The 27,846-nt window shown below is 40.5% G+C and overlaps 1 protein-coding gene across 3 annotated transcripts in view; it reads left to right on the forward strand.

Annotated features, from left to right (window-relative positions):
* Nucleotides 1-1,213: 1,213 nt before the first annotated feature.
* The window catches only part of rgs12.S (regulator of G-protein signaling 12 S homeolog), a 100,670-nt gene continuing 74,037 nt past the window's right edge, over nt 1,214-27,846 (forward strand). For all 3 annotated transcript variants that reach the window (XM_018239492.2, XM_018239508.2, XM_018239500.2), the window contains exons 1-2: nt 1,214-1,369; nt 18,863-20,821. In XM_018239492.2, the coding sequence (XP_018094981.1) occupies nt 19,001-20,821 (1,821 nt within the window). In that variant the 5' untranslated portion in view covers nt 1,214-1,369; nt 18,863-19,000. The remainder of the gene's footprint in view (nt 1,370-18,862; nt 20,822-27,846) is intronic.

The raw sequence follows: 27,846 nt of genomic DNA on the forward strand, positions 1-27,846 counted from the left end.
TTGTCTTCAATTTTTAGTTTTTGATATTTTTTTTTAAATGATTTAGCTTTTTTGTTCAGCAGCTCTCCAGTTTAGAGTTTCAGCAGCTATCTGGTACTTGGAGGATATAACTAACCCTAGCGAGCAGGCGGTGACTTGAATGAAAGACTGGAATATGAATAACATGAGTCTTAAATAGAAAGATAAGCAATAAAAAGCAGCCCTATCATTAATATTATAGCCTCACAGAGCAGTACAGCCCAAGGAAGTGATTGAGTCAGCCATTGTTTACATGAGTAACACTTGCATATGAGGGATGTTTCCTGGGGGACGCAGGAAGTGGTCGGACCTATTCACTGTCACAGTACAGCCCAGGGAAGTGATTGAGTCAGCCATTGTTTACATGAATTAAGCTGGCCACAGACACATAGATCCGATCGTACGAATCAACGTACGATTGGACTTTCCCATCTCCCGACCTGCCACTAACCATTTCCGATCAAATAAAGTTCTAAAGAACAGATCAGTTGATGTTCTGCCCCTGACAGCAATCGTACGAAAGTTATGTCCGACAAAGCTAGTGACAGTCTCCCACTGAAAAACTTACGATCAGCAATACATGCAGAGATATTATCGGCAGCCGACAGAAATCTTTTAACCTGTCTGATTGACTGAACGACCGATCTCCGACCGGACGAAAAATGTCGGGACTCTCCACACACGGTCCGAAAATCGTACGAACCAAGGATTCGTACAATCAGATCTTTGCGTCTATGGCCAGCTTTACACTTGCATATGAGGGATGTTTCCTGGGGACACAGGAAGCGGTCGGACCTATTCACTGTCACAGACATCTGTTTAGACTTAATGGTCACTTGTAGACTTAAAAATAAAGTTGTATTTAGTTTAGAGGTCTGCATCTCCACATAACAAAATAATTTCTCCCTCTGAAACACTAAAAAAAAACCTTTTGTGCTTCTGGCAACTTTTATTTATTGTGTCCAAAAATGTGTGTCCCTTCTGTACTGCACACAGGCCATTGCTACACTTATTCCTGTTGCCATTGCTACTTTGTTGCACTGCACTGCTGCTTGCCACTACCAACACACAATGTGCACTGCTCTGTTCAAAGTTATCCAATCAGCGGCCTTGCTCAGTCACAACACAGCCATCTCCTTGGAAATGGGTGGGAGGGGAGAGCAGGGCAGCCTGGGGAGGGGATAGGCTGCAGGTCTGGCTTCTGGGGAAGGGGAGGCAGGAGGAGGCTCCTATTGTCAACTGGGAAGAAAGTTCATTGTTGGGAGGGAGAGAGAGAACTTTTCAAATGCGACTTTCCTTCTGCTTGTGGCTGTTGGGCCGGTGCTGCCCGAGGAAGGCTTGTTCTGAGCCGGTAAGTGTTGCTCACTAGTGGGACGGATCTGTGTGTAACGCTGGCTGGGTAACTGGATGCCAGAGAGATGCTATTGTGTAGCAGCAGCAGCTCCCCCCCTCCCTGGGCTCAGGCTACTGAATGTCATGGGGCCAGGCCCAGCCTCTGCCTCGCTCTGTGGCAAGTAGATTGCAGGACTGGCATCTGTAGCATCTCACTGTACTCTGTAGGGTGATGGGCCCCTCTGTTTGTTCTACACTCCACCCCAATCAACTATCTTCTTTCATTTTGTCTGCACAGTCACACTCACATGCTCACTGGTTTATAGTATTTGCACTTGGCTGTGTAGCCCCGTTCCTGTAGCCCCGTGCAACTGATAATAAGTCGTGGCACACACATATGGCTCCAGTAGACGGCGGCTGCCACGGGTGCCCAGCCTCCACTTCTGCATTTCTCACTTTCAGTCTAGCCTTTGGATTCTGGGAGATGTAGTTAAACATAGTTCAAATGTCTGTGAACTTCTTGCTTTATGTCTACAATGTGCTGGAGCTTTGTATAGAAAGCAAAATGCTGTGTAATGCCGTGTAACCGTACAGCATATTAAGGAAGGTAAGCGTAACGCTCTTAAATGTTAAAGTACCTACAAATAAGTATTATATCACCTTGTTTTCTCATCACAATGTGAATAGAAAATATGCTTTGATTGGCTTCAGCTACTTAATGTATGTTGCTAAACTACAGCTCCCAGCAGCCTCTTTATTGAAGGCTACAACTAGCACTGCTCAATCTACAGACCCAAGTTGTAGTTTCCCATTTCCAGACATAGCTAGCGACGTCAGCACGTATAATAGTCCTGGGCTCTGGCTGCTTTTTGGTGTGAGACAAATATACTGAAGGGCGAATTTTCGCCTCGTAAGTCTTTGCCATACTTCGTAATTTGCAGCAAATACACATATTCATCAAAATGCAAAGTTTAATCTCGGCAGATGAACGCTGCCGGAGTTTCACCAGCAAAGATTAGTCAGTGCTGACATTTCTAAGCGAATTTTCCTAGCGTTACTTTCTTCCTAGCGAAACTTTGTTAACAAACTTACGCTTACATCAATTTGAATATGGATGGTACATATATTATAGGTCATATATAGGTCTATTAGTGTTGGTGAAATTGCTTGAAGTGGCCACTTGTTAAAAATGTCCAAGGAAGCAAAATAAAGGAAAAAGAGATCCTCTAATGTCCTAGACATGAGCCCACCCTAAAACAACTTCAAATGGTTAAAACATTTTTAAAATAATATATATATTTAAGAGTTACAACTTTTAAAAGAACATCCCATTTTAAAATATGAAAAAAACGCCAGTGTTTTATCTTTTTTAATGACTTTTTGGCTCACAGGATATGATGTCACTGACATAAGATTGAGGAGGATGTAAATTCATTTTATCAATTAACTTTGATGAATTTGCTGAATCACGATCATTTGCCCGAGCGAAAATTCGCCTGGCATGAAACGTAGCTAGCGCTGAGCTTTTTTGATAGTGAATTGTCTTCTACACCTTATAGTAAATTGGCAATATCCTTGCAAATTGTCTTTTTGATGAATCTTTGATAGCAATGGCCACTTCACCCTTTTGTAAATCTGTCCAGGGCCTCCAGCATCAGGGGGACATATAACTTGGGGGGGGGGTACATTTTATGCAACAGTTGTTCAAGACTTCTAGTATATATGTTTCCAACTTACAACCCTTCAGCAGTTATTGAACTGCAACTTGCTGCCGACATTAAGGGGATGGTGGAGTTGTAGTTAAGCAGTGACTGTAGGGCTGCAGGTAGGTCATGTCTGACTTCATGTCTGTTATGTTCCTTCTTCACACTGACATTATTTATTAAGCAAACAATGTAGACTTTAGTATTGTCCAGTGGATGGTCATTGACATGTTGATGCGGTCCTTGTTGAACTGGTTCCCATAGGCCTTCAGTATGACACAATCTTCCTCACTTGGGAGGCCAAATCAGAAAAAAGATCTGGTTTGTTGGCCTTGCCAAGCGAGCAGATCTTTAAATGTGTAACTTCTGTCATGATTTTTCTGATGTTGTTTTTTTATGATGTTGTTTTCTTTTCTAAATTACACTGTTTACACTGCAAATAATTCACTCTACAATATAAATTTTAATTCCTGAACCAGCAAGTGTATTTTTTTAGTTGTAATATTGGTGTGTAGGCTGCATCTCAGGTCATGCGCTTTCAGAAAGAGCCAGCACTTTAGGATGGAACTGCTTTCTTTCAAGCTATTGCTTCTCCTACTCAATGTAACTGAATGTGTCGCAGTGGGACCTGAATTTTACTATTGAGTGCTGTTCTTAGATCTACCAGGCAGCTGCTATCTTATGTTAGGGAGCTGATATCTGGTTGCCTTCCTATTGTTCTGTTGTTGGGGGAAAGGGAGGGGTGATATCACCCACTTGCAGTACAGCAGTAAAGAGTGACTGAAGTTTAGCACAAGGTACATGACTTGGGGCAGCTGAGAAACTGACAATATGTCTATCCCCATGTCAGATTTCAAAATTAAATATAAAAAAATCTCTTTTAAGAAAAGGATTTCAGTGCAGAATTTTGCTGGGGCAGCACTCTTAACTGATGCATTTTGAAAAAACAAACATTTTTTACCATGACAGTATCCCTTTAAAGTAACAGTAACACCAAAAAAAATATTTTAATGACAATATAATATAGTGTTGCCCTGCACTGGTACAACCAGTGTGTTTACTTCAGAAAACCTATAATAGTTTATATAAACCAGCTGCTTTGTAGCCATGTAGGCAGCTTTATACCCTCCGATGACTGGCGTGTGGCAGCAAACCAGTAAATATGTGATGAGCTTAGTTGACATCTCGGTAGTCACACCCACACCTATAAAAACTACAGCCTATGACATCTGGGTTTAGTTTCTCACACTGGGGGATACAGTTTCACTCTGTAACCCATATTTCCTGCATTTCACACGTGGAACAAGAATGTCTTCCCCAGCTGAAACTGGACAATAAGAATGAGGGGTCCAAATGCCACGTATTGGATCTTTTCCAGAGCACAAAAGGTTCTGGTTGCTGTGTCACTTCTGTATGTTCAGAGACCCCTAAACTAGAAATACAACTTTATTTTCTGCCAAGGTACAAGTGTGACAACGTAGTATTAACATTTGTCTGTCATAGTAAATAGAGAGGCTTGAAGGCTTCCCACGTTCCCTTGGAAACAGTTTTATATGCAAAGAGGGCGGACAATGGAAAGAGAATGTGTAATCACATGCTGGGTTAGGAAGTGACTTATTTTGTATCATTACTTTGCAGAAAATGAACAAGATGATATATATATATATACAGTATATATATATATATATATATATATATATATATATATATATATATATATATATATATATATATATATATACACACACATTGATTTGGATTGTTATTTTATGTATGGCCGAATGGAAGCACAAAAAGTTACAGAAGAATATTGAAAAACTCTGTACAAATGATATTTGTACTGGTGCCTGAAGACAATATATGGTGTTTAGTAGAGCAGAGTCATTCCTATAGTGTAATAAAAGTGGTTTGCTTCCTACTGCTCTCAAAGCAGCAGCACTGCCTTGCTTTATGGCTGAATTCTAGCTATCTATATAATAGATCATTCAGACCACAGTGGTGTGAGCCCCTTACTTATCAAACTGCTTTTGTAGGGTCTGGTTTTTAGGCTGACTGACGGGTTTGTCTGAAATCCGGACAAGACAGAACCATTGTATTGGGTTCAGAGGGACATGATTTTTGCTGCACTTAGTGCTCCTACGCGAGCTCATCATTAATAAGCCCTCCTGTCTCCAAACTATTATCACCACTAAAGCCCTCATTTGGATCCATAGGGCCAGCATCAGACTGGGGGGGGGAAGGGCTGACAAATGAGGGGTCCCCACACCCCCGACCCACCTCCACAGCCTCCTGCCAGGCCACAAACCGCCTCCACAACTCCCCGAGGTCTGGGAGGGCAGCGGCTGTTGGAAGAAGGTCTGGGTTTTACCCCATGTCTTGCTGGCCCAGTCCAACCCTGAGTAGGGCTCATTTACTATCATAGGTGTTAACTTGCACCCATGCAGTTGCCACCATCAAACAATTTAGTGCTTCTTGTAGAAGACGGATTGCTAATCAGTTGCAGTTTAGCCTCTTGTTTGTAAATGAGCCCCAATAAGTGATTCTGATTAGAAAGCTTAGGGAAGCAGTTGAAACGGCCCCACAACATTTTTTTGAAACATGATATGATAATTGGATATATAAAGTAACAGTGATAATGAGATATTATTATTATTATTATTGTGTACATTACTAGGACACAATTATTATTAATTTCTCTTTTAAAACAGTACACACATAAATCTTTTAAACTCTGCAAATATATGAAACTTGATCCTTTGGGTGCTCCTGGCATTTTATTGCTTTACAACTGGCCACCTATACAAATACACACTTCATGGGTGATTAGCAGTCCATGTACAGGCCACACAGAGCATAGGTTTCTAGGCAAGCACGTGGTACAGCTGAGCCAGTTCCTAAACAGCCCAACAATCTTCCCTTCTTTTGAAAGGCATTTAGTTAACTTTCTCCCAAGGCATTTAGCACAGATCACTTATTGAGTGAGTGCAGGTCTAATCAAAGATGTCCTGAGAGTGCACTTTAGCGCTCAGTCTTTGTGGAATTTAAAGAGGTACTGACACTAAAAAACTACTTTTTAAAATATGAATGTACATTAAAAGTTACCTATAGGTCATGCTGGTTATTTTCTGCTAAGAGGTTTGTTTATGTAAGTAATTGTTAGTTGAACTTCCTAAACCTGACCAACCTTGCCAACCTGACTGTCGCATCTCAGCCTGTCAGTTAAAGTTTCTAATGCTAACGGACGCCTGCTGCACAAATATGGCAGCTCCCTCATAGGCGATCACAGGGAGTCAGAGGTAATGTAAAAGCATTGGATAAAAACTTTATGGCAAAATTATAAGAAGCATGCAAAGTAAATTTTATGGTAGATGTAAAAAAAGGTTACATTTCTGGTGTCAGTGTCTCTTTAAGGTGGCCATAGATGCACAGATAACAGATAAGGTTGGGGACCCCTGTTTTACGGCCTTCTGCATAGGCGCCCTCCATTCCTCTCCATGTCTATGCTGGGCTTCGGAGGGGCAATGCTTCTCACCAGATCATGGTGCTTCTGCAGAATCCCCCCTCAACCACCAGCATCATGTCATGTCATTGATCTAAACATTTCAGAAGACTGACAATAAAGTAGGGCAAATAAAAACAGAGACAAGACTCTCAAAGTCATGTCCCTTCTTTGAAGAAGGCAACAGAAGGTCCTCTCCTTAGAGGGGGCAGAGGTGTGGGTGAAAGGAGGCATAGGAGAGCAACACAGAGTTATAGAGCCTGGGGAGGCATAAAAAAAACCTGTTTGCCCCGGCCCCCCGCCATTGCTACAGACAGCCCTATCTCACTATACGAGCTCTGACAGCAGGAGACGGCACTTGCAAGTGTCAGCATTCATATTACAGATAAGATCTTCCCGCCAATGTTTGAAAAAAACCTGCCGTCAGTTATTGTGCCCTTTCACCTGTTTCACTTGCCCACGTGCTTGTGGAACACGAGAGAAAGAATCCAGTGCTGGGTCCATTAATAATTCACCCAGAGTCACATTTCAGTGACTTTTACACCAGTACAATGATACAATGAGGGCAGCCAAAGGAAAGCAATGACAGGAGACCATGGTAATTCCTATTTTATTTAAAACCCTTCTGTATAGGAATCTATAGTGCTAGTCATGACAGGGAAATAGAAGCCACTTTAGCAGTAAAATTCTTTCCTAGTACAAGTCTGGCATTTTAGAGCCACAGAGAATTCTACAGCTACCATATGCTATTATGTCACCTATATCAGCTGGACGACCCCTTGTCTATAAGAAGTAAACTACAACTGTCAGCTGGCTGGGAGCTGTAATTGACAACAGATGGAGGGCCTCTTTTATGTCTGGGTGCTTAGGGCACAAATTCTGGACCTTTTATGGGCCAGTAAATTATTGGGTCAGTTCACTTTTTCTTTGTATGTAGAGTTGTTACCCATATGTATCTTTTTTTTTATTCCACCCTAAAACCTATGAATAGTAATGTGTAGCAATAGATTCAACATGAGGGGTATTGCACTTTGGACCAGGCACACAGTGTCATACCTCCCAATATTTGAAAAATGTAAAGAGGGACAGTGGCGTAACTAGAGTGCGCTGGACCCCACAAAAAAAACCAGAAATTGCCCTTTAAGCTGTGAGTCACAGTGTCCCCAAGAGACCTGCTTATTTTAAACAGCTACAATTATATCTTTACTTATCTTAAATTGGTACAAATGCATCAGAGTGCAGCTGCTCAGTGTTCTATGCTCTTTGCCAAAAAGCCTCTTATTTTAAATAAGTTTCAGAAACTTTTTATCTTTTTCTGGCGTCAGTGCAGGAGATCAAAGAGAAACACGGGACATTTCAGTAAGAAACCTGGGACTGGGGGTTGAGCTGTCAAAATCGGGACTGTCCCACAGAAAATGGAACAGTGGGGAAGTATTCAGTGTCATACACCCACATATGAGGCAGATTTATCAAAAGTTGAGGTGAATTTTGAATGAAAAAAATTAAAATTTCAAGCTATTTTTTATGTTATTCGACTAGGGAAATTCGATTCGAATTTGAAAAAAATTCAAATTTCAAGCTATTTATTGTGTTATTCGACTAGGGAAATTCGATTCGAATTTGAAAAAAATTCAAAAATTCGAACATCAAAATTTATCATGTACTGTCTCTTTAAAAATTAGACCGACTATTCGCCATCTAAAACCTGCTGAATTGCTGTTTTTAGCCTGGGGGGGACCTCCTATGATCTATTTGGAGTCACTTGGTGGACTATGAAAACTTTTTTTTTGGGAAAAACTTTGAATTGAATTCGATTGAATGCGATATTCCTTCGATTCATACGATTCGAATACGGCCAAATACGGACCTACTCGATCAAAAACGGACCTATTCGACAAAAAAATCTTCGACTTAATTTCGGTTGGAAGGTTGCTTTTCCTTCCCTACCATATTATCCATTAACCACCTTTTTTCTACTCATTACAATTATTTTACTTTCATTTAACACTTTCCTCCTTTTTTCCATTTTTAATATATCACTCTGCTCCCACCTCTTCCTTCTGATTGCCACTTTCTTCTTTCTGCTCCATTCCTCCAGCACAGCTCAACTCTTCTAGGGTATAGCTCATAATCCATGCGATACGTAGGGTTGCAATTTACACATCTAGTAACATGCACCACAAGGCAGTGGACTGTGCATGTGCTCCCAGCTCCCTTAGAGATCTCTGAGATGTTGGGCTGTACTGGAGGAATGATAGGCCTGGTTGTGCAAAGAAGCACTATTCCATTAGAGTGTATCTAACATTAGCATTTAGGGTGCTGCAGTCACCAGGGCCGCCATTAGAAATCACGGGCCCCGTTCAACAAAATTTTCCAGATCCCGCCCACCCTACACCACAATTAAAGACCACACAGACATCAGCGCTAAAAACGGTAAACCCCCACCACACAGTGTTATAAAGTTATAAAAAGCCATTGATGGCGAGGGCCCCCTTATCAGTTTTAAAAAAAACTGTGGCACAAGGGTCCCCCATAAAAGTTTTTTTAAAAAAGAATTGGTGGTCAGTGCCCCCCTACATTAAAGGGGTTGTTCACCTTCAAACAACTACTTGTTTTCAGATAGATCACCAGAAATAACGCAGTTTTCCAATTACTTTCTATTTTCTATGTGTCTCCGTTTTTCTAATATTGAAGTGTAAAATGGGGGGGTCGCCGACCCTGTAAACTGTTCTAAATCGATACATTTAGTTGATACATTTCTTATCTTTGTCCCTGCTGAGCAAAATCTCTGGGTTTCATTACAGGCAGCAGTTAGAATTGATACAATAGTTGCTAATATTCCACAGATACTGCTGAGAAATGGATCAACTAATGTAGCAAAATTGTAACAGTTCAGAGTCTGCACCTGAATTACTGAGTTGTCAGACTCAAATACGAGAGACAGGAACATTCAACTTTAAACTTAGATTTTGGAAAAACAGTAAAAAATAAATAATAGAAAGTAATTGAAAAAAGTCTTTATTTCTGGGGAACAATCTGAAAACAACTGAACTGAAAAAAAGTGTTTGGAAGGTGAACAACCCCTTTAAAAAAATAATTGGTGAATAGAACAGTGCAGATTCTTTACACATGATCTACAAATTAAGTAATGTGGAGGTTGGGCGGTTTGGAGGTAATTCTGAAAACAATATTTTCCCTGTGTACCTTGTCCAGCATTGTCAGTGTTAGGTGCGTGCAACTTGGGCACATGTCCCAGGTACTGCAGAAGAACTTAAAAGAAATACAATGAAATAAAATGAAAAAAATAGCGAGGAGCCATGGAAATCAGAATGGGGTACAAGAGAAGAGAAAAGAGAAAGGACAGTAAGGTGATGGGAAGAGGAACAATATATGGAAGGGTAAGAGAAGGAGGGGAAGATTTACTAAAGGGCAAAGACTTACGCTGGCGACAATTCGCCAGTGTTTCCACTTTTAGGCACTTTGCTGATGTACTAATGGGCGCAGGTGTAACTTCGCTAGCGAAAGAGACAGACACTAGCGGTGATTCACACTCTATCGCCAGGCGAATTTTCACTTTGGCGAATGGATGTTACTCAATTTACACAGTCAGCACCCTCACCTCCAAAAGACTTTAGTATGATGCACGTCAAACGGTTCCCAGCCTCAATCCGTTCATCAATTCAAATTGCAGTAATAGACGGCACCAATCATTGATTTGTTGTCTTAAAATGCCTTTATTGGGACATAGGCTCTGACCCCAAACACCCGGCAACGTTTCAGACCTTTCACGGTCTTTTCTCAAGCTTGCCGGGTGTTTGGGGTCAGAGCCTATGTCCCAATAAAGGCATTTTAAGACAACAAATCAATGATTGGTGCCGTCTATTACTGCAATTTGAATGGATGTTACTCTGCAAATTCACTAAGATGTAGATTTTAATGAACGTTACATTTTTGGCCAGACTTGCCTTCGCCAGCTCAGACCATATTGGAGTGCATAGATCTCAATCTTCTGTTACTTACATCATGTTTTTTGTGAAAAAGGTTTCCACTAGTCCCAAAAAAAAAAGTCCCAAAAAACGCTGGCGTCTTTTCCATTTTTTCAGAGTGATAGGCTGCAAAAGTCCTTAAATTTTTTTGGGTAACCAGGTTCCCCCCTACATTTTCTAACATATATAACATTAACTATACAGTGGGCTCATGTGTAGGGCATTATAACAACTCTATTGTCTTTATTAAGGTTCCCTGGACTTGTGTAATGTAATGTATTTGCTGCAACAGATACGTCCATTCAACTTTAAATTTCCCACCGTATGCAAATTAGCCTGATCGCCGACCTCTAACGAAGTTGCGCTAGGCATAATTTAATGTTAGCACAGCTTCGCTTTAATTGCTGAAGTAACGGTAGCTAAAATTCACCAGCATTCGGTGCTCTGGATGTAACTTCGCATTTTAGTAAATTAGCATTGTCTGAGCGAATTTTCACCTGGCGAAGTGTAGCGTTTTGTGCGAAGCCGTCACTGGCGAATTTCCCCGCTTAGTAAATTTACCCCGGAGAGAGCTGAAGAAAGGAAGGGGAGTGTAAATATAAGCATTAAAGGAGATACAGAAATTGAGAGAAAAAAATTAAAAGGGGAGAACAGGGAAGAGGGTCTGGGAGAACTGGAGAACAAGTAAGAAAGGGATTCTGGGTTAAATGGAGACGGCCGTAAAAAAAGTTTCACTGGGAAATGGCACAGTAGCTCTGTTCCCTAAAATTATAACCTGAATTTATCTTTAGTTAGCATGTAGTTGCCCTTTAAATGTTCCTGGTTGAGTTCAGTTGAAGCCAAGAGTAACTGGTTATGAATGACCTGTGTAAAAGCCTATATATACAAAGCAACAGAAGTATGAATTCCCCTAATATATTACTATAACCCAGCAAGAACTCTTTTTAAGGGGACAACACCAATCCAACTGCACGGCTATTACAGGAACCAATTCAATTCCAATCTCTCCGCTTCTCCCGTAGGTATTTACTGTGTTCAAGATAGATTTTGATTTTCTTAAATATGTTGTGAGAAATTGCTTCTTTCCTGAGTGCTTTTCAGTTTTAAATTGCATGTCGGAGAGAAATGGGAAAGAGCTCCTCTGTGAGGTTTGTCATTCTCACATTGTTTTATGGCTGCACTTATATTTGTAGCAATATAATAATATACACTCAGGTATATATTATATCCGGAATGCTCGGGACCGGGGGTTTTCCAGATAAGGGGTGTTTCTGTAATTTGGATCTTTATAACTTAGAAAATTATGTTTACATTCAATAAACCCAATAGGCTGGTTTTGCTTCCAATAAGGATTAATTATATCTTAGTTGGGATCAAGTACAATCTTCTGTTTTATTATTACAGAGAAAAAGGAAATCATTTTTCAAAATTTGGATTATTTGGATAAAATGGAGTCTATGAGAGACGGCCTTTCCGTAATTTGGATCTTTCTGGATAATGGGTTTCTGGATAAAAGATCCCATACCTGTATTTGAATAAGGGTAAGAAGGGACACGATTGCTTATTCTACCTAACATGAGGGGTGCCATTTATTATAGGCAATGGTACTAGGATAGTTTGCCACTTGGCAATGTTTCCTCCACCCAGCGATATTCCCCCCCAGCCTTGGTTTGGGTGCTACACCATTAATCAATGGGCACCTATATCCAGGGTCTTGTCAGTGATGCGCCCTATTATTAACATTAATAATCATCCGTGAGTAAGGCTACATAAGGCTGCATTATGGATGGGGGAAACTATTTTTTTACTGATACGTGCCCTTTAAAGTTTAGAGTATAAAGTATGTAACTTTTTGTATTATTAGGGTAGCAGTATTTGACAATTTGCAATTGGTCTTAATTTTTTTCAATTCATGCTTTTTAAAATATTTACTAAATATTTACTTGAAAAGTTGCTTAGAGGTTGCTGGTTAAAACACTACGGGGCAGATTTATCGAGGTCGAAGTGAAAATTCGAATTTAAAAAACTTGAATTTCAAGCTAATTTTTGTGTACTGCAGCTGGGGAATATTCCAAATTAAATCCGAATTTGAAAAAAAATAAAAAAATTCGAATATCGAAATTTATCTTGTACTGTCTCTTTAAAAACTCGACTTCAACCATTCACCATCTAAAACCCGCTGAATTGCTGTTTTAGACCTCCTAGAACCCATTTGGAGTCAGTTGGTGGACTTTGAAAAAATCAAAGTTTTTTTTGGAAAAACTTCAAATCAAAATCGATTGAATGTGCTATTACTTTGATTTGAACGTTTCGAATTTGATTGAAAACGAACCTATTTGATCGACAATGCACCTATTAGGTAAAAAAAAACTTTGATTTAATTTCAGTTGGTCTTTTTGAATTGGAATTTTGACGTTTTTCAAATTCGATATTTGAATCTTGATAAATCTGCCACTTAGTGTATAAAGTATGTAACTTTTAAGTATTATTAGGGCAGCAGTATTTGACAATTTGCAATTGATATTCATTTTTTTTTTTAATTCATGCTTTTTGAAATATTTATATTAATATAGAGGCTGGGATTGCTAACTGGCCGCAAGAGCTTAATTACCATAAAATGAAGAGAACCAATAAAAAATAAGAATAAAGATAAAATGGAAGCCTCATATTCTATGTGGTTTTTGGCCAGACAACCAGAGAGTACTTTTCAGCTGCACGCCGGAAACAGCGGGGGCTCATTTTTCAAAACAATACAAAATATGTTATGAGGACCATTAGAAAAGTTACTTTGAGGTTGCTGGTTAAAACACTTAGGGGCATATTTATCAAGGGTCGAATTTTGAGGGTTAAAAAATCCTCGAATTCGACCCTCAAAGTAAAAATCCTTCGAATTCAAATATCGAATATGAAGGATTTAGCACAAATGCTTCGATGAACTATTCGAAAGATTTTAATCGATTGATCGAACGATTTTTATTCGAAAAAAGCTTAGAAAAGTGCTGGGGAAGGTCCCCATAGGCTAAAATTGCAGCTCGGTAGGTTTAGGGGCAAATTTACATAGGGTCAAATATCGAGGGTTATTTATATTCGACTGCCGAATGTAAATCCTTTGACTTCGAATATGGGGCCCTTAAAGTGGCGAAGTATGAAGTCGAAGTATTTTTTAAAGAGACAGTACTTTGATTATCGAATGGTCGAATGATTTTTACTTCGAATCGTTCGAATCATTCGTATCGATCGAATTTGACCCATTCGCTGGTCGAAGTACCCAAAAAAATACTTCGAAATTCTAATTTTTTTTTATTCGAATTCTTCACTCGAGCTTAGTAAATCTGCCCCTTAAGTTCACTTAAAGGGCACTCTACTCTTTAGGCAACATTTCAGCTTTGAAGTGCTTGTTAAATTATTAGTCTCTTCTGAGCCTGCTTTCTTGTTGCTGTTGAACATGAAAAAAAACAGCATCCTGTGTCAGAAAAATGAACGGAACGCAGGATTTGTAATGCTTTTCCTGCTAAGAGGAACAATGGCATTCCCTGCCTGAAAGAGATTTTCATTAAATGTTATTGCTTGGCAAATGTGAACTTAAAGGAGAACTAAACCCTAAAAATGAATAGGGCCAAAAATGCCCTATTTTATATAGTGAACTTATTGCACGAGGCTAAAGTTTCAGCTTGTCAATAGCAGCAATGATCCAGGACTTCAAACTTGTCACAGGGGGTCACCATCTTGGAAAGTGTCTGTGACACTCACATGCTCAGTGGGCTCTGATTGGCTGTTGAGAAGCTAAGCTTAGGGCTCGTCACTAATTATGCAGCAGAAAATGAGCTTCCCCTGTAATATAAGCTGATGCTACAGGTTTGCTGATTATTAAATTCTGATGCTAATTGCACTGGTTTCTGTGCTGCCATGTAGAAATTATCTGTATTAATTACTAATCAGCCTTATATTGTGACATTTCTATTCTATGTGTACTGTATATTGTGAGTGGGTCCCTAAGCTCAGTAAGTGACAGCAGCACAGAGCATGTGCAGTGAATCAGCAGAAAAGAAGATGGGGAGCTACTGGGGCATCTTTGGAGACACAGATCTTTACTGCTAAAGGGCTGTGGTTGCCTTGGGCTGGTACAGAAGCAAAAAACATCATGTACAACATTTATAGATACTTCTTTAGTTAAGCTTTAGTTCTCCTTTAATGCAAATGTTCATGAGGAACTGTTTTTATTAGAGTCTCTGGGAGAGGTAAGATGTTGTCATGCCTGTTAAGAAGTATAGCAGCTCCCTCTCAATAGGCAGTAGTCACTTGGCAAGTAATGCCAGGAACAATATTTCTTGATTTATTTAGTCATATCACTTCTGTGCAGTTTCCAGTTGTATGCCTCTTAAAGGGACATACGCATCAAAGAATAACTTTGTATCTGACTTAAAACAAGTAAAGAAAAGTCATAAAATAAGGCTAAATAATGAACACAGCAACAAGTGGGGTCAAAAATGGACACAACTGTTGCATGTATTGATGACATTCATTAAAGGAATCCTTGCACCTTGATCGACTCCTCCTAGTTCTGACCTTTTACACCAGCTGCCATTGCACCCTTCTGTTCTGTTTCGACAATAAATCACATTCAAGTGCCTTTATTGATACAGGGGAACTATGGAGCTACAGCAACCTGCAACACTGCAGGCTGCATCAGTAGGTGCAGCAGACTTGCGCCACAGAATCACTCACAGACTAATAGGCAACAATAATGCAATTTTTATTGCGAAAACATGCAGACATGCATACAGGAAAACCTTGAATTGTTGATCAAAAAAAAAATGGCAAATTGCATTCAAAATTGTTATTTGCACACTGCTCCTGCTTTCATAAATGACCCTTATTTTTGGCAAAACTAATATATGTGGTTCCTAATGCAACAAGTACCGGGAGTCATTTTTTTTTGGAAATTGCACTGTTGTTTTTAGGCTTTCCAGGGTGTTTTGCGTCGGTAGTGCAGAAATCTCTGCCATAATAAATGTACTTCATGTACAGGTATAGGACCTGTTATCCAGAATGCTCGGGACCTGGGGTTTTCCAGGTAATGGATCTTTCCGTAATTTGGATCTTCATACCTTAAGTCTACTAGAAAATCATATAAACATTAAATAAACCCAATAGGCTGGTTTTGCCTCCAATAAGGATTAATTATATTTTAGTTTGGATCAAGTACAAGGTACTGTTTTATTATTACAGAGGAAAAGTCAATTATTTTTAAATATTTGGATTATTTGGATAAAATGTCTATGGGAGACGGCCTTTCTGTAATTCGGAGCTTTATGGATAACAGGTTTCCGGATAATGGATGCTGTACCTGTACTAGTATGGATAAAATGTCTATGGGAGACGGCCTTTCCCATACTTCGGAGCTTTATGGAAAACAGGAAAAGTCAATTATTTTTAAATATTTGGATTATTTGGATAAAATGTCTATGGGAGACGGCCTTTCCGTAATTCGGAGCTATATGGATAACAGGTTTCCGGATAATGGATGCTGTACCTGTACTAGTATGGATAAAATGTCTATGGGAGAAGGCCTTTCTGTAATTCGGAGCTTTATGGATAACAGGTTTCCGGATAATGAATGCTGTACCTGTACTAGAATGGATAAAATGTCTATGGGAGACGACCTTTCCCATACTTCGGAGCTTTATGGAAAACAGGTTTCCGGATAACGGATGCTGTGCCTGTACTAGAATTTAGATTGTGTCATTTTTAAAAATGATAAAAAAATGTTTTAACTTTTGTATCTTTGAATAGAGCTATATCTTATTGTCCTGCCAAGGCACACAAATATCGGGCATTAAAAAAATAAATCACTCAGTCCATTTATTAGGTAGAATAAATAAATGAAGTGTCTCAACTCTTGATTGTATTATTTTTTGGAAATTCAATAAATCACATCTGTCCAAACACAGCTCCAATGAAAAATTATCACAGATAAAAAAACAAAAATCACGGTGGCAATAGCAGCTCGATTACAATTCTACTACTTTCCATTTGTTGTCATTCGGCATTGAGCCCAGCACTTTCCAATAACCAGTGGTTCTTTAGGATAAACTCTCCTACACAACTCCATTTGTTATTTATTGCCCCAAAGAACCCAAAAGATATATATCCACTGGTTACTAGAATTTGCTGGGCTTAAAGGGCATGTAAAGTCTAAAATAGAATAAGGCTAGAAATGCTGTATTTTGTATACTAATTATAAATATGAACTTACTGCACCACAAGCCTAATCAAACAAATAATTTATGCTTTCAAAGCTGGCTACAGGGGGTCACCATCTTGTAACTTTATTAAACATCTTTGCAAGACTAAGACTGTGCACATGCTCAGTGTGGTCTGGGCTGCTTAGGGATCGTCATAACCAAAGCTGCTTGAGTTCTGCATGGCTGGGAAGTAAGGTGGGGGCTCCCCCTGCTGTTCATAAGAATGATTGTTTCCCTGCTCAGCAGTTAGGGACCGTCTGACAATTCCCATCCACAGCAGTAAATGAAAGGAGAAATTCACTGCATACAGTCAGGTTTCTTATAAAAATGGTAAACATTTTTTAATTAAAGTATATTGGAGATAGGTTTCTTTTTCATTATAGAAAGTAAAAATGGGATTTTATTTTTTTGCCTTTACATGCCCTTTAATGCAGGAGTATCATTGTCTCAAAGAAGGACTATTAGTTATTGGAAATTGTTGGGCTTAATGCAGAAGTTGTGATTAGTAGGAATTGCCTTCTTGGGTTGTTGCAGTTGAGTTGTGTTACAATAGAAATTCCACTATTTTAAAGTCTGTTAAAATAGAAATATTTCAAAATTGTGTTGGAAATTGACGTAAAAATCTACAGTATAAGGCATAAAATATGAAAATGATTCCCATTTATACCCATTTCCAAGTAATTTGTATTTAAAAGTGGGCCCAAGCAACTAAAACACTTATTAAATCCATAGGGGGTTATTTATCAAAATCCAAAATTTTGTGATTATTTAATTTAAAAAAGTCAGGCCAAATTAGAATCTATGATTTGACCTCAATAAACTCAATAAAATCTTGTGAAAATTCCAGCACAGACTACATAGGCTATAGGATAGGGGCCTCTCCCATTGACTTACAGTATATACAACCTCGGCAGGTCTGGGATGGCAGATTTTCGGGATTCTGACTTTTTGCATCCTTGGGGTATAATAAATCTCGAAATAGGAAAAAAACCTAATTTATAGCATTAATTAAACCCCTTAATCTTAATTTTTTTCTATGGACACCATAAAATGTATCTTGAATCAGTTATTTATTGTATTTTAATTACTACTATACAAAGCTCTGGATCATAGAGACCTACTCCAAACAGGGACCCATTTAGTTTAAGAATCCCCAGAAAGACATTTTTTGTTGGTCCATTGTCTAACAGCTATCTGGTGATACCAGTAATGGGTTTAATGGACAAGATGAATGAATAGGTGAGGGTCTGAGTGGAAATATAACTTATGCAAGATAAAGATAACCATTTGTGGGTCTTAAGCTGGCCATGAATGGTCCAATAAAAGCTGCCAGCTTGGTCACTTCTTGAAAAATCCTGTTGGCCAAGGGCCACATCAACATACTGATGTGGTTCTTTTCCTACAGGTCTCTGTAGGCCCATTGTATGATCCAATCACTGTCTCTAAGGCAAACAATTAGATCAGCTCAATTGGCTCAGTACATGGGTGGCCATATTGGGGCAAGATCCACATTGTAACCTTATCAAACGTGAGTATATAACAGTATACAGACTTTATCGTTTGCAAGCTTTAGTTAGTAAGTTTGCCTACTTCTGCTATTCAAGTTGGGGGAAGGCAAAACAGAAAAGAGCACAAGTTGGGGCAAAGTTATCAAAAACAGAAGAGCACCTTTAGATTGTCTCAATATTATTGCATTGTCATATCTGTACCATTTGTAACATTTTGATTTTTTTTTAAAAATGGTGCCACAATCCAAGTGATCTAAGTGATTACCTTGCGTGTAGGCATATCTGAAGCGATCTTCATGACCGCTGTTGTAGATTGGATGCTCTTCCTTTTAAATGAAAGATATGGAGCAGGTTGGTAACTAGAGAAAAGCACACATGACTTACAAAGAAAAGGATGGAGCACTTAATGAATGAGTTTGAATGTTTTAATTTTGCCAGAGCCCTTTTCTTTTTCTCCAAGCACGCTAACCTTGAATATTGTTTTTGTAAAGTGGAGCCGAATAGTTATTGGCCTGAATACAAATTCAACAGAAGGCATCTGGTTAATGTGTTTTTTATTTGTGTTCTGCAGGAGTCTATGGCGTGCGCACTGAGGAACATCTGCCTGAACTGAAGATTTCTTGACACTATGAAGAAAAGTCTTTTTAACTGACACCTTAGAAGTGAAAAAAAAACCAGGCCAGCCGACCCTTTGAAAAACTGTCTCAAAATGCAAGTGTCATCACGACTAAGAAGTGTGGAGGTGGCAAGAGGAAGAACAGGATATGGCTTCACTCTCTCCGGACAGTCCCCTTGTGTGATCAGTAGTGTCATCAAGGAAAGTCCAGCTGAGTTTGTTGGGCTGAAACCAGGAGATCAGATATGTGTTGTGAACGAGATCCACGTTAAGAATGCATCGCATGAAGATGTGGTAAAACTGATAGGGAAATGTTCAGGCATTCTGCATATGGTGATTGCTGAGGTAATCCGTCACATAGACTCATGTTCCAGTGATGAAGAACTTGCCTTCTACGAAGGAAAAACTTGTCTGAAGCCAAGACCTGATTCCAAAGCTTTGGGCATCAATAGAGCGAAGAGGGTTGTCGAGGAAATGCAGTCTGGTGGAATATTCAACATGATCTTTGAAAACCCTTCCGCTAGTGCTGCAAAATGTGATACTCGTGCACCAAAACAGAGGTCCAGATCTATGTCTGCTTCTCATTATGAAATGAGACGGGAAAAGGCAAATAAAGTAGATTTGCTTTCCAAGGAGGAGATATCAAAGGTGCTGAGTAATGTCTGTCTATTTTCTAATGGCATGGACAATCTGGAGGATTTTGAGCTTGATGCAAGTATTTTAAATGTTGGGATGGTTGTTGGCTACCTTGGCTCTATTGAACTCCCTTCTACGAGTTCAAATCTTGAGTATGACAGCTTGCAAGCCATCCGTGGATGCATGAGGAGGTTGAGGGCTGAACAAAAAATACATTCACTGGTGCTGATGAAGATAATGCACGACAGCATCCAGCTGTGCACTGATAAAAATGGTGCTATAGCTGTTTATCCTGCTGAAAAACTAGCATTTAGCGCTGTCTGTCCAGATGACAGAAGGTTTTTTGGCCTTGTCACAATGCAGAGCCCTGACGATCAAAGCTTGGCTGACGAAGAAGGGATTTTGAGGACATCCTGCCACGTATTCATGGTAGACCCTGAATTGTTTCATCATAAAATACATCAAGGGATTTCCAGGCGATTTGGATTTGAATGTACCCCTGATCCAGACACCAATGGTTGTCTAGAGTTCCCAACATCATCATTGCCTGTGCTGCAGTTTATCTCAGTGCTGTACAGAGACATGGGCGAGCTGATTGAAGGAATGAGAGCGAGGGCTTTTCTGGATAATGAGGCAGATGCCCATCAGAATAACAGCACCAGCAGTAACAGCGACAGTGGAATTGGAAATTTCAACCAAGAAGAGAAGCCCAATCGAGTGTTAGTTGTTGATTTAGGAACTGCACCAAGCAAACATATCCCACATGCATTACGAGAGGCTCCTGGAGGAAGAGGACAAAGCCATCAGGCGGCTCTACATTGGAATGGTTATTGTAATGAAGAAGACAGACATTTTTCTTTACATGGAGCTAATGCTGATAAGCAGCAAAACTTTAAGAAACATTTAGGCCCATCAGCCTCTATTGAAGTTCCAGTGGTTCCAACTAGAGGTGCAGCACCTTCATCAAAGAAAGCAACTACTTTAGATGGAGGGGGTCAGAGGTGGTTGCCTGTGCATGTGATACAGGACTGGCAACATGGTAATATCAGTGATCAGGAGTCTTACGCAGATTCTACAGATGGCTGGTCTAGCATTAACTGTGGTACCCTTCCTCCTCCGATGAACAAAATTCCAGCTGACAGATACCGGGTTGAAGGGAATTTCGGCCAGCCTCCGCCTGTGACTCGTAAAGTTGAAAGTTGGTCTAAAAAAGTGTTTGATGTACATAATAAATTTGGAGCTTCTAATAACTGTGCCAAAACCAGAGAGGATAAAAAGGTAAGGTTATGTTTATTTAATTTTTAATAAGACAGTCAGACAGCACTGATGTAGATCCTTATCAGTTGGGCTTCAGTTCTTTTTAACTATCCCAGCCACAGTCCTTTACCAGAGGTTATTATCCGAGCCTCCTCCCTACTATACCTGCTATCCCACAGTCACACTCCCATCCCAGAGACTATTATCCACTGTTACTATAGGCACCTTCTCTCCCTACTATACCTGCTATCCCACAGTCACACTCCCTTCCCAGAGACTATTATCCCACTGTTACTATAGGCACAATCTCTCCCTACTATACCTGCTATCCTACAGTCACACTGCCTTCCCAGAGACTATTATCCCACCGTTACTATTGGCACCATCTCTCCCTACTATACCTGCTATCCCACAGTCACACTCCCTTCCCAGAGACTATTATCCACTGTTACTATAGGCACCATCTCTCCCTACTATACCTGCTATCCCACAGTCACACTCCCTTCCCAGAGACTATTATCCACTGTTACTATAGGCACCAATCTCTCCCTACTATACCTGCTATCCCACAGTCACACTCCCTTCCCAGAGACTATTATCCACTGTTACTATAGGCAGCATCTTTCCCAACTATACCTGCTATCCCACAGTCACACTCCCTTCCCAGAGACTATTATCCACTGTTACTATAGGCACCATCTCTCCCTACTATACCTGCTATCCCACAGTCACACTCCCTTCCCAGAGACTATTATCCACTGTTACTATAGGCACCATCTCTCCCTACTATACCTGCTATCCCACAGTCACACTCCCTTCCCAGAGACTATTATCCACTGTTACTATAGGCACCATCTCTCCCTACTATACCTGCTATCCCACAGTCACACTCCCTTCCCAGAGACTATTATCCCACTGTTACTATAGACAACCATCTCTCCCCTACTATACCTGCTATCCCACAGTCACACTCCCTTCCCAGAGACAATTATCCACTGTTACTATAGGCACCATCTCTCCCTACTATACCTGCTATCCCACAGTCACACTCCCTTCCCAGAGACTATTATCCCTCTGTTACTATAGGCCACCATCTCTCTCTACTATACCTGCTATCCCACAGTCACACTCCCTTCCCAGAGACATTTTCCTGTTACTATAGGCACATCTCTACTATCTGCTATCAACAGTCACATCCCTTAAGACTATATCCATTTATATAGGCACCATTCTCCTACTAACCTGCTATCCGAAGTCCAGTCGTTCCAAACTAGAGCTGCTACTCATAGCACATGAACACTCTCTATATAGTGCTGCGTCACAGAATCGTTCCAGAGTATTAACGTAGGCACTCTTCCCACTATGATCTATCAGTGACATCAGAGACTTACGCACGTTCTTACACGATGCTGTCCTACATAACTGGCTACCCTCCTTCCCGATGAACAAATTCCAGCTGACGTACCGTGAGTAGGGAATTCTCGGCCAGCCTTCCCTGTGACTCGTACAGTTGACAATGTTGGTACTAAAAAGCTGTTGATGTACATAATAAATTTGGCTTCTAATAACTATGCCAAAACACAGAGAGCTTAGAAAGGTAAGGTATGTTTATTTACATTTTTAATAAGACCAGTCAGACAGCACACTGCATGTAGATACCTTATCAGTTGGGCTTCATTCTTATTTAACTATCCCAAGCACAGTCCTTTACCAGAGTTATTATCCGTAAGACCTCTCCCTACTATACCTGCTATCCCACAGTCACACTCCCTCCCAGAGACTATTATCCACTGTTACTATAGGCACCTTCTCTCCCTACTATACCTGCTCAATACCGGCTATCCCACGACTCACATCTCTCCTTGATCCCAGAGACTATTATCCACTGTTACTATAGGCCACCAACTCTCCCTACTATACCTGCTATCCCACAGTCACACTGCCCTTCCCAGAGACTATTATCCCACTGTTACTATAGGCACCATCTCTCCCTACTATACCTGCTATCCCACAGTCACACTCCCTTCCCAGAGACTATTATCCACTGTTACTATAGGCACCATCTCTCCCTACTATACCTGCTATCCCACAGTCACACTCCCTTCCCAGAGACTATTATCCACTGTTACTATAGGCACCATCTCTCCCTACTATACCTGCTATCCCACAGTCACACTCCCTTCCCAGAGACTATTATCCACTGTTACTATAGGCAGCCATCTTTCCCATACTATACCTGCTATCCCACAGTCACACTCCCTTCCCAGAGACTATTATCCACTGTTACTATAGGCACCATCTCTCCCTACTATACCTGCTATCCCACAGTCACACTCCCTTCCCAGAGACTATTATCCACTGTTACTATAGGCACCATCTCTCCCTACTATACCTGCTATCCCACAGTCACACTCCCTTCCCAGAGACTATTATCCACTGTTACTATAGGCACCATCTCTCCCTACTATACCTGCTATCCCACAGTCACACTCCCTTCCCAGAGACTATTATCCCACTGTTACTATAGGCACCATCTCTCCCTACTATACCTGCTATCCCACAGTCACACTCCCTTCCCAGAGACAATTATCCCACTGTTACTATAGGCACCATCTCTCCCTACTATACCTGCTATCCCACAGTCACACTCCCTTCCCAGAGACTATTATCCCTCTGTTACTATAGGCACCATCTCTCCTACTATACCTGCTATCCCACAGTCACACTCCCTTCCCAGAGACTATTATCCACTGTTACTATAGGCACCATCTCTCCCTACTATACCTGCTATCCCACAGTCACACTCCCTTCCCAGAGACTATTATCCACTGTTACTATAGGCACCATCTCTCCCTACTATACCTGCTATCCCACAGTCACACTCCCTTCCCAGAGACTATTATCCCACTGTTACTATAGACACCATCTCTCCCTACTATACCTGCTATCCCACAGTCACACTCCCTTCCCAGAGACAATTATCCCACTGTTACTATAGGCACCATCTCTCCCTACTATACCTGCTATCCCACAGTCACACTCCCTTCCCAGAGACTATTATCCCTCTGTTACTATAGGCACCATCTCTCTCTACTATACCTGCTATCCCACAGTCACACTCCCTTCCCAGAGACTATTATCCACTGTTACTATAGGCACCATCTCTCCCTACTATACCTGCTATCCCACAGTCACACTCCCTTCCCAGAGACTATTATCCACTGTTACTATAGGCACCATATCTCCCTACTAAACCTGCTATCCCATAGTCACACTCCCTTCCCAGAGACTCTTATCCACTGTTACTATAGGCACCATCTCTCCCTACTATACCTGCTATCCCACAGTCACACTCCCTTCCCAGAGACTATTATCCACTGTTACTATAGGCACCATCTCTCCCTACTATACCTGCTATCCCACAGTCACATTCCCTTCCCAGAGACTATTATCCACTGTTACTATAGGCACCATCTCTCCCTACTATACCTGCTATCCCACAGTCACACTCCCTTCCCAGAGACTATTATGCACTGTTACTATAGGCACCATCTCTCCCTACTATACCTGCTATCCCACAGTCACACTCCCTTCCCAGAGACTATTATCCACTGTTACTATAGGCAGCATCTTTCCCAACTATACCTGCTATCCCACAGTCACACTCCCTTCCCAGAGACTATTATCCACTGTTACTATAGGCACCATCTCTCCCTACTATACCTGCTATCCCACAGTCACACTCCCTTCCCAGAGACTATTATCCACTGTTACTATAGGCACCATCTCTCCCTACTATACCTGCTATCCCACAGTCACACTCCCTTCCCAGAGACTATTATCCACTGTTACTATAGGCACCATCTCTCCCTACTATACCTGCTATCCCACAGTCACACTCCCTTCCCAGAGACTATTATCCCACTGTTACTATAGACACCATCTCTCCCTACTATACCTGCTATCCCACAGTCACACTCCCTTCCCAGAGACAATTATCCCACTGTTACTATAGGCACCATCTCTCCCTACTATACCTGCTATCCCACAGTCACACTCCCTTCCCTGAGACTATTATCCCTCTGTTACTATAGGCACCATCTCTCCCTACTATACCTGCTATCCCACAGTCACACTCCCTTCCCAGAGACTATTATCCACTGTTACTATAGGCACCATCTCTCCCTACTATACCTGCTATCCCACAGTCACACTCCCTTCCCAGAGACTATTATCCCACTGTTACTATAGGCACCATCTCTCCCTACTATACCTGCTATCCCACAGCTACACTCCCTTTGTATAGCACCATATAAGATCATTGTTTACTTTCAGAAGGAGCTGTGGATTCTGGTATCTTTTATTCATAGTGAATTTTTAATGAAGATTTGAAAGAATCTTGGCTGGGCTTATCAGCTTTGACTTTTGGATCACAAAATGGCAAATGTTTCCATTGCTTTAAATTTTCAGTTCCTGGGGGAAAAAAATGTAATCTGGGAGCAGAAATCTTACATTACATATGAGTGTATGTGTGTCTTTACAGTGACTTTAAGTTCAATGTCTATTATCTTTAATAGAGGTCAGTACCTGCACTGTCCTGGTATCTAAAAAGTGCCAGAAAGGCTTGAGGCTGTTGTGTAGATAAATGCGCTGCAGGTGCAGCAGCCCTGGCACAAGAGACATATTTATACACCGTGGTTGCAATTACCGGCTGAGATCTGACAGTCATCACAAACAAAGCTCTCCTAATGCTTGGGGATTCTGGACAGATTTCTGAAGCAACAGCAGCTGGTGACATAAAAATAAATCTTAGCATTTAAAACTAATTAAAGCAAATGTGGTCTCTAATAGTAGTAATTATAATTGAACAGGGTATTATCTGCAAGTCAGGGTCTTGCTTGGGCTAACTGCCAACTCCAATCCACATTATTATTGCTTTGTTCCATCGGCCTCAGCTGTGGGTGCGATTTAAGGAAGAATCACTTTATATTGCAAGGACAATGGCTTGATATTCTGGTGGGGAAGTAAAATTATATTGCTCTAGGACCCTGTATAAACTAGTTATGGATGGTTAAAGGGCATGTAAAGGCAAAAAAATTAAATCGAATCTTTACTTTCTTTAATGAAAAAGAAACCTATCTCCAATATACTTATTTATTAATTAAATTAAAAAATGTGTACCGTTTTTATAAGAAACCTGACTGTGTGCAGTGAAATTCTCCCTTCATTTACTGCTGTGGATAGGAATTGTCAGACGGTCCCTAACTGCTGAGCAGGGAAACAATCATACTTATGAACAGCAGGGGGAGCCCCCGCCTTACTTCCCAGCCATGCAGAACTCAAGCAGCTTTGTTTATGACGATCCCTAAGCAGCCCAGACCACACTGAGCATGTGCACAGTCTTAGTCTTGCAAAGATGTATAACAAAGTTACAAGATGGTGACCCCCTGTAGCCAACTTTGAAAGCATAAATTATTTGTTTGATTAGGCTTGTGGTGCAGTAAGTTCATGTTTATATTTAGTATACAAAATACAGCATTTCTAGCCTTATTCTATTTTACACTTTACATGCCCTTTAAGAAAGATCATAATGTCAGTCTCACACCAACTTTAGTCCTTAGGTTTCTGCTACACTGAAACTCCCAGCCCTGACAGTTTGTTGGTTTCTGGAAGTTTCAAAACAGCTAGCTTATATTGGAATCTGTTTTGTCCTAGGTGTTGTATAAAGTATTTTATAATAGTTATATTTGTTTTAACACCGCAATGATGGCTTAGTTTGTTGTACACAGAGTATTTATTCTATGTATTAATACAGTAGAAGCCTCTAGATTGCTTGTCTCTGTCGAGGCATCACCATGCACCTCAAGATAACATATGACTACTAGATGAAGCTTTCAATTAATGAGTAGCAATTTCTGTCTTCTGCCCATGTTTTTGCACCAGTTCTTTCACCTCCAAATGTAAAATGAGTTGGGGAACAATACAAGCATGACAAAAAGTCCCTGGTGATACCAAATAAGGGCTTTGATTGGCTTTTTGGTAGCCCTATGTAGACTGGCAGCTACATAAGGCTCTATTTGGTAGTTAGAGATATACTATGAAAAGGTACAATGGTCTCATCCCAGAGAACCCCCAGTCCAAGGAGTTATCAATCGTTTAGAGTAAATAGAAAATCTAAATAGGGAGAGACCCACTACTAGTAAAGCAGTAGCCCAAATATTTTTAAAGTTAAAGAAAAAATCTTCATAAGAACATGCATTAGCCTAACGCGTTTCGTGCCAAAATGGGCACTTACTCATAGGCTCTTTTTGCCAGTACACCTGGTTTTATGCAGGTAATACTTGGCCTTCAAGTCTGGAACTCAAAAATAAATTTCAGGTCACTGAGATCTGCATCCAAGGGGGTTGGTGAGCAATATGTTCCTTGCAAGCCACTGTTTGGGGTTCACTGCCTAAGAGTATTAATATTCAGAGCTCCATAGATCCACAAAAATGATCTCAATGCATTTACATCAACAATGATCCCAATGTTTTTACTTTACATGAGCTTCTACATAATGGCAGATAGGAGGCAGAAACAAATCATCACTGTACACTATGCTAGAGGTTTCTCCTCTTCTGTGTCTCTGTTTCTCAGTCTGCAAAGATTCTAGTGTTTTATTGTATTGATTAATACTAGCAGGAGTTACTTAAAGGGATACTGTCATGGGAAAAAAATTTTTTTTCAAAATGAATCAGTTAATAGTGCTGCTCCAGCAGAATTCTGCATTGAAATCCATTTCTTAAAAGAGCAAACAGATTTTTTTATATTCAATTTTGAAATCTGACATGGGGCTAGACATATTGTTGATTTCCCAGCTGCCCCAAGTCATGTGACCTGTGCTCTGATAAACTTCAATCACTCTTTACTGCTGTACTGCAAGTTGGAGTGATATCACTCCCCCTCCCTTTTTCCCCCCAGCAGCCAAACAAAAGAACAATGGGAAGGTAAACAGATAGCAGCTCCCTAACACAAGATAACAGCTGCCTGGTAGATCTAAGAATAAC

This window comes from Xenopus laevis, chromosome 1S (genome assembly GCF_017654675.1).
Source record: "Xenopus laevis strain J_2021 chromosome 1S, Xenopus_laevis_v10.1, whole genome shotgun sequence".
Classification (NCBI taxonomy): domain Eukaryota; kingdom Metazoa; phylum Chordata; class Amphibia; order Anura; family Pipidae; genus Xenopus; species Xenopus laevis.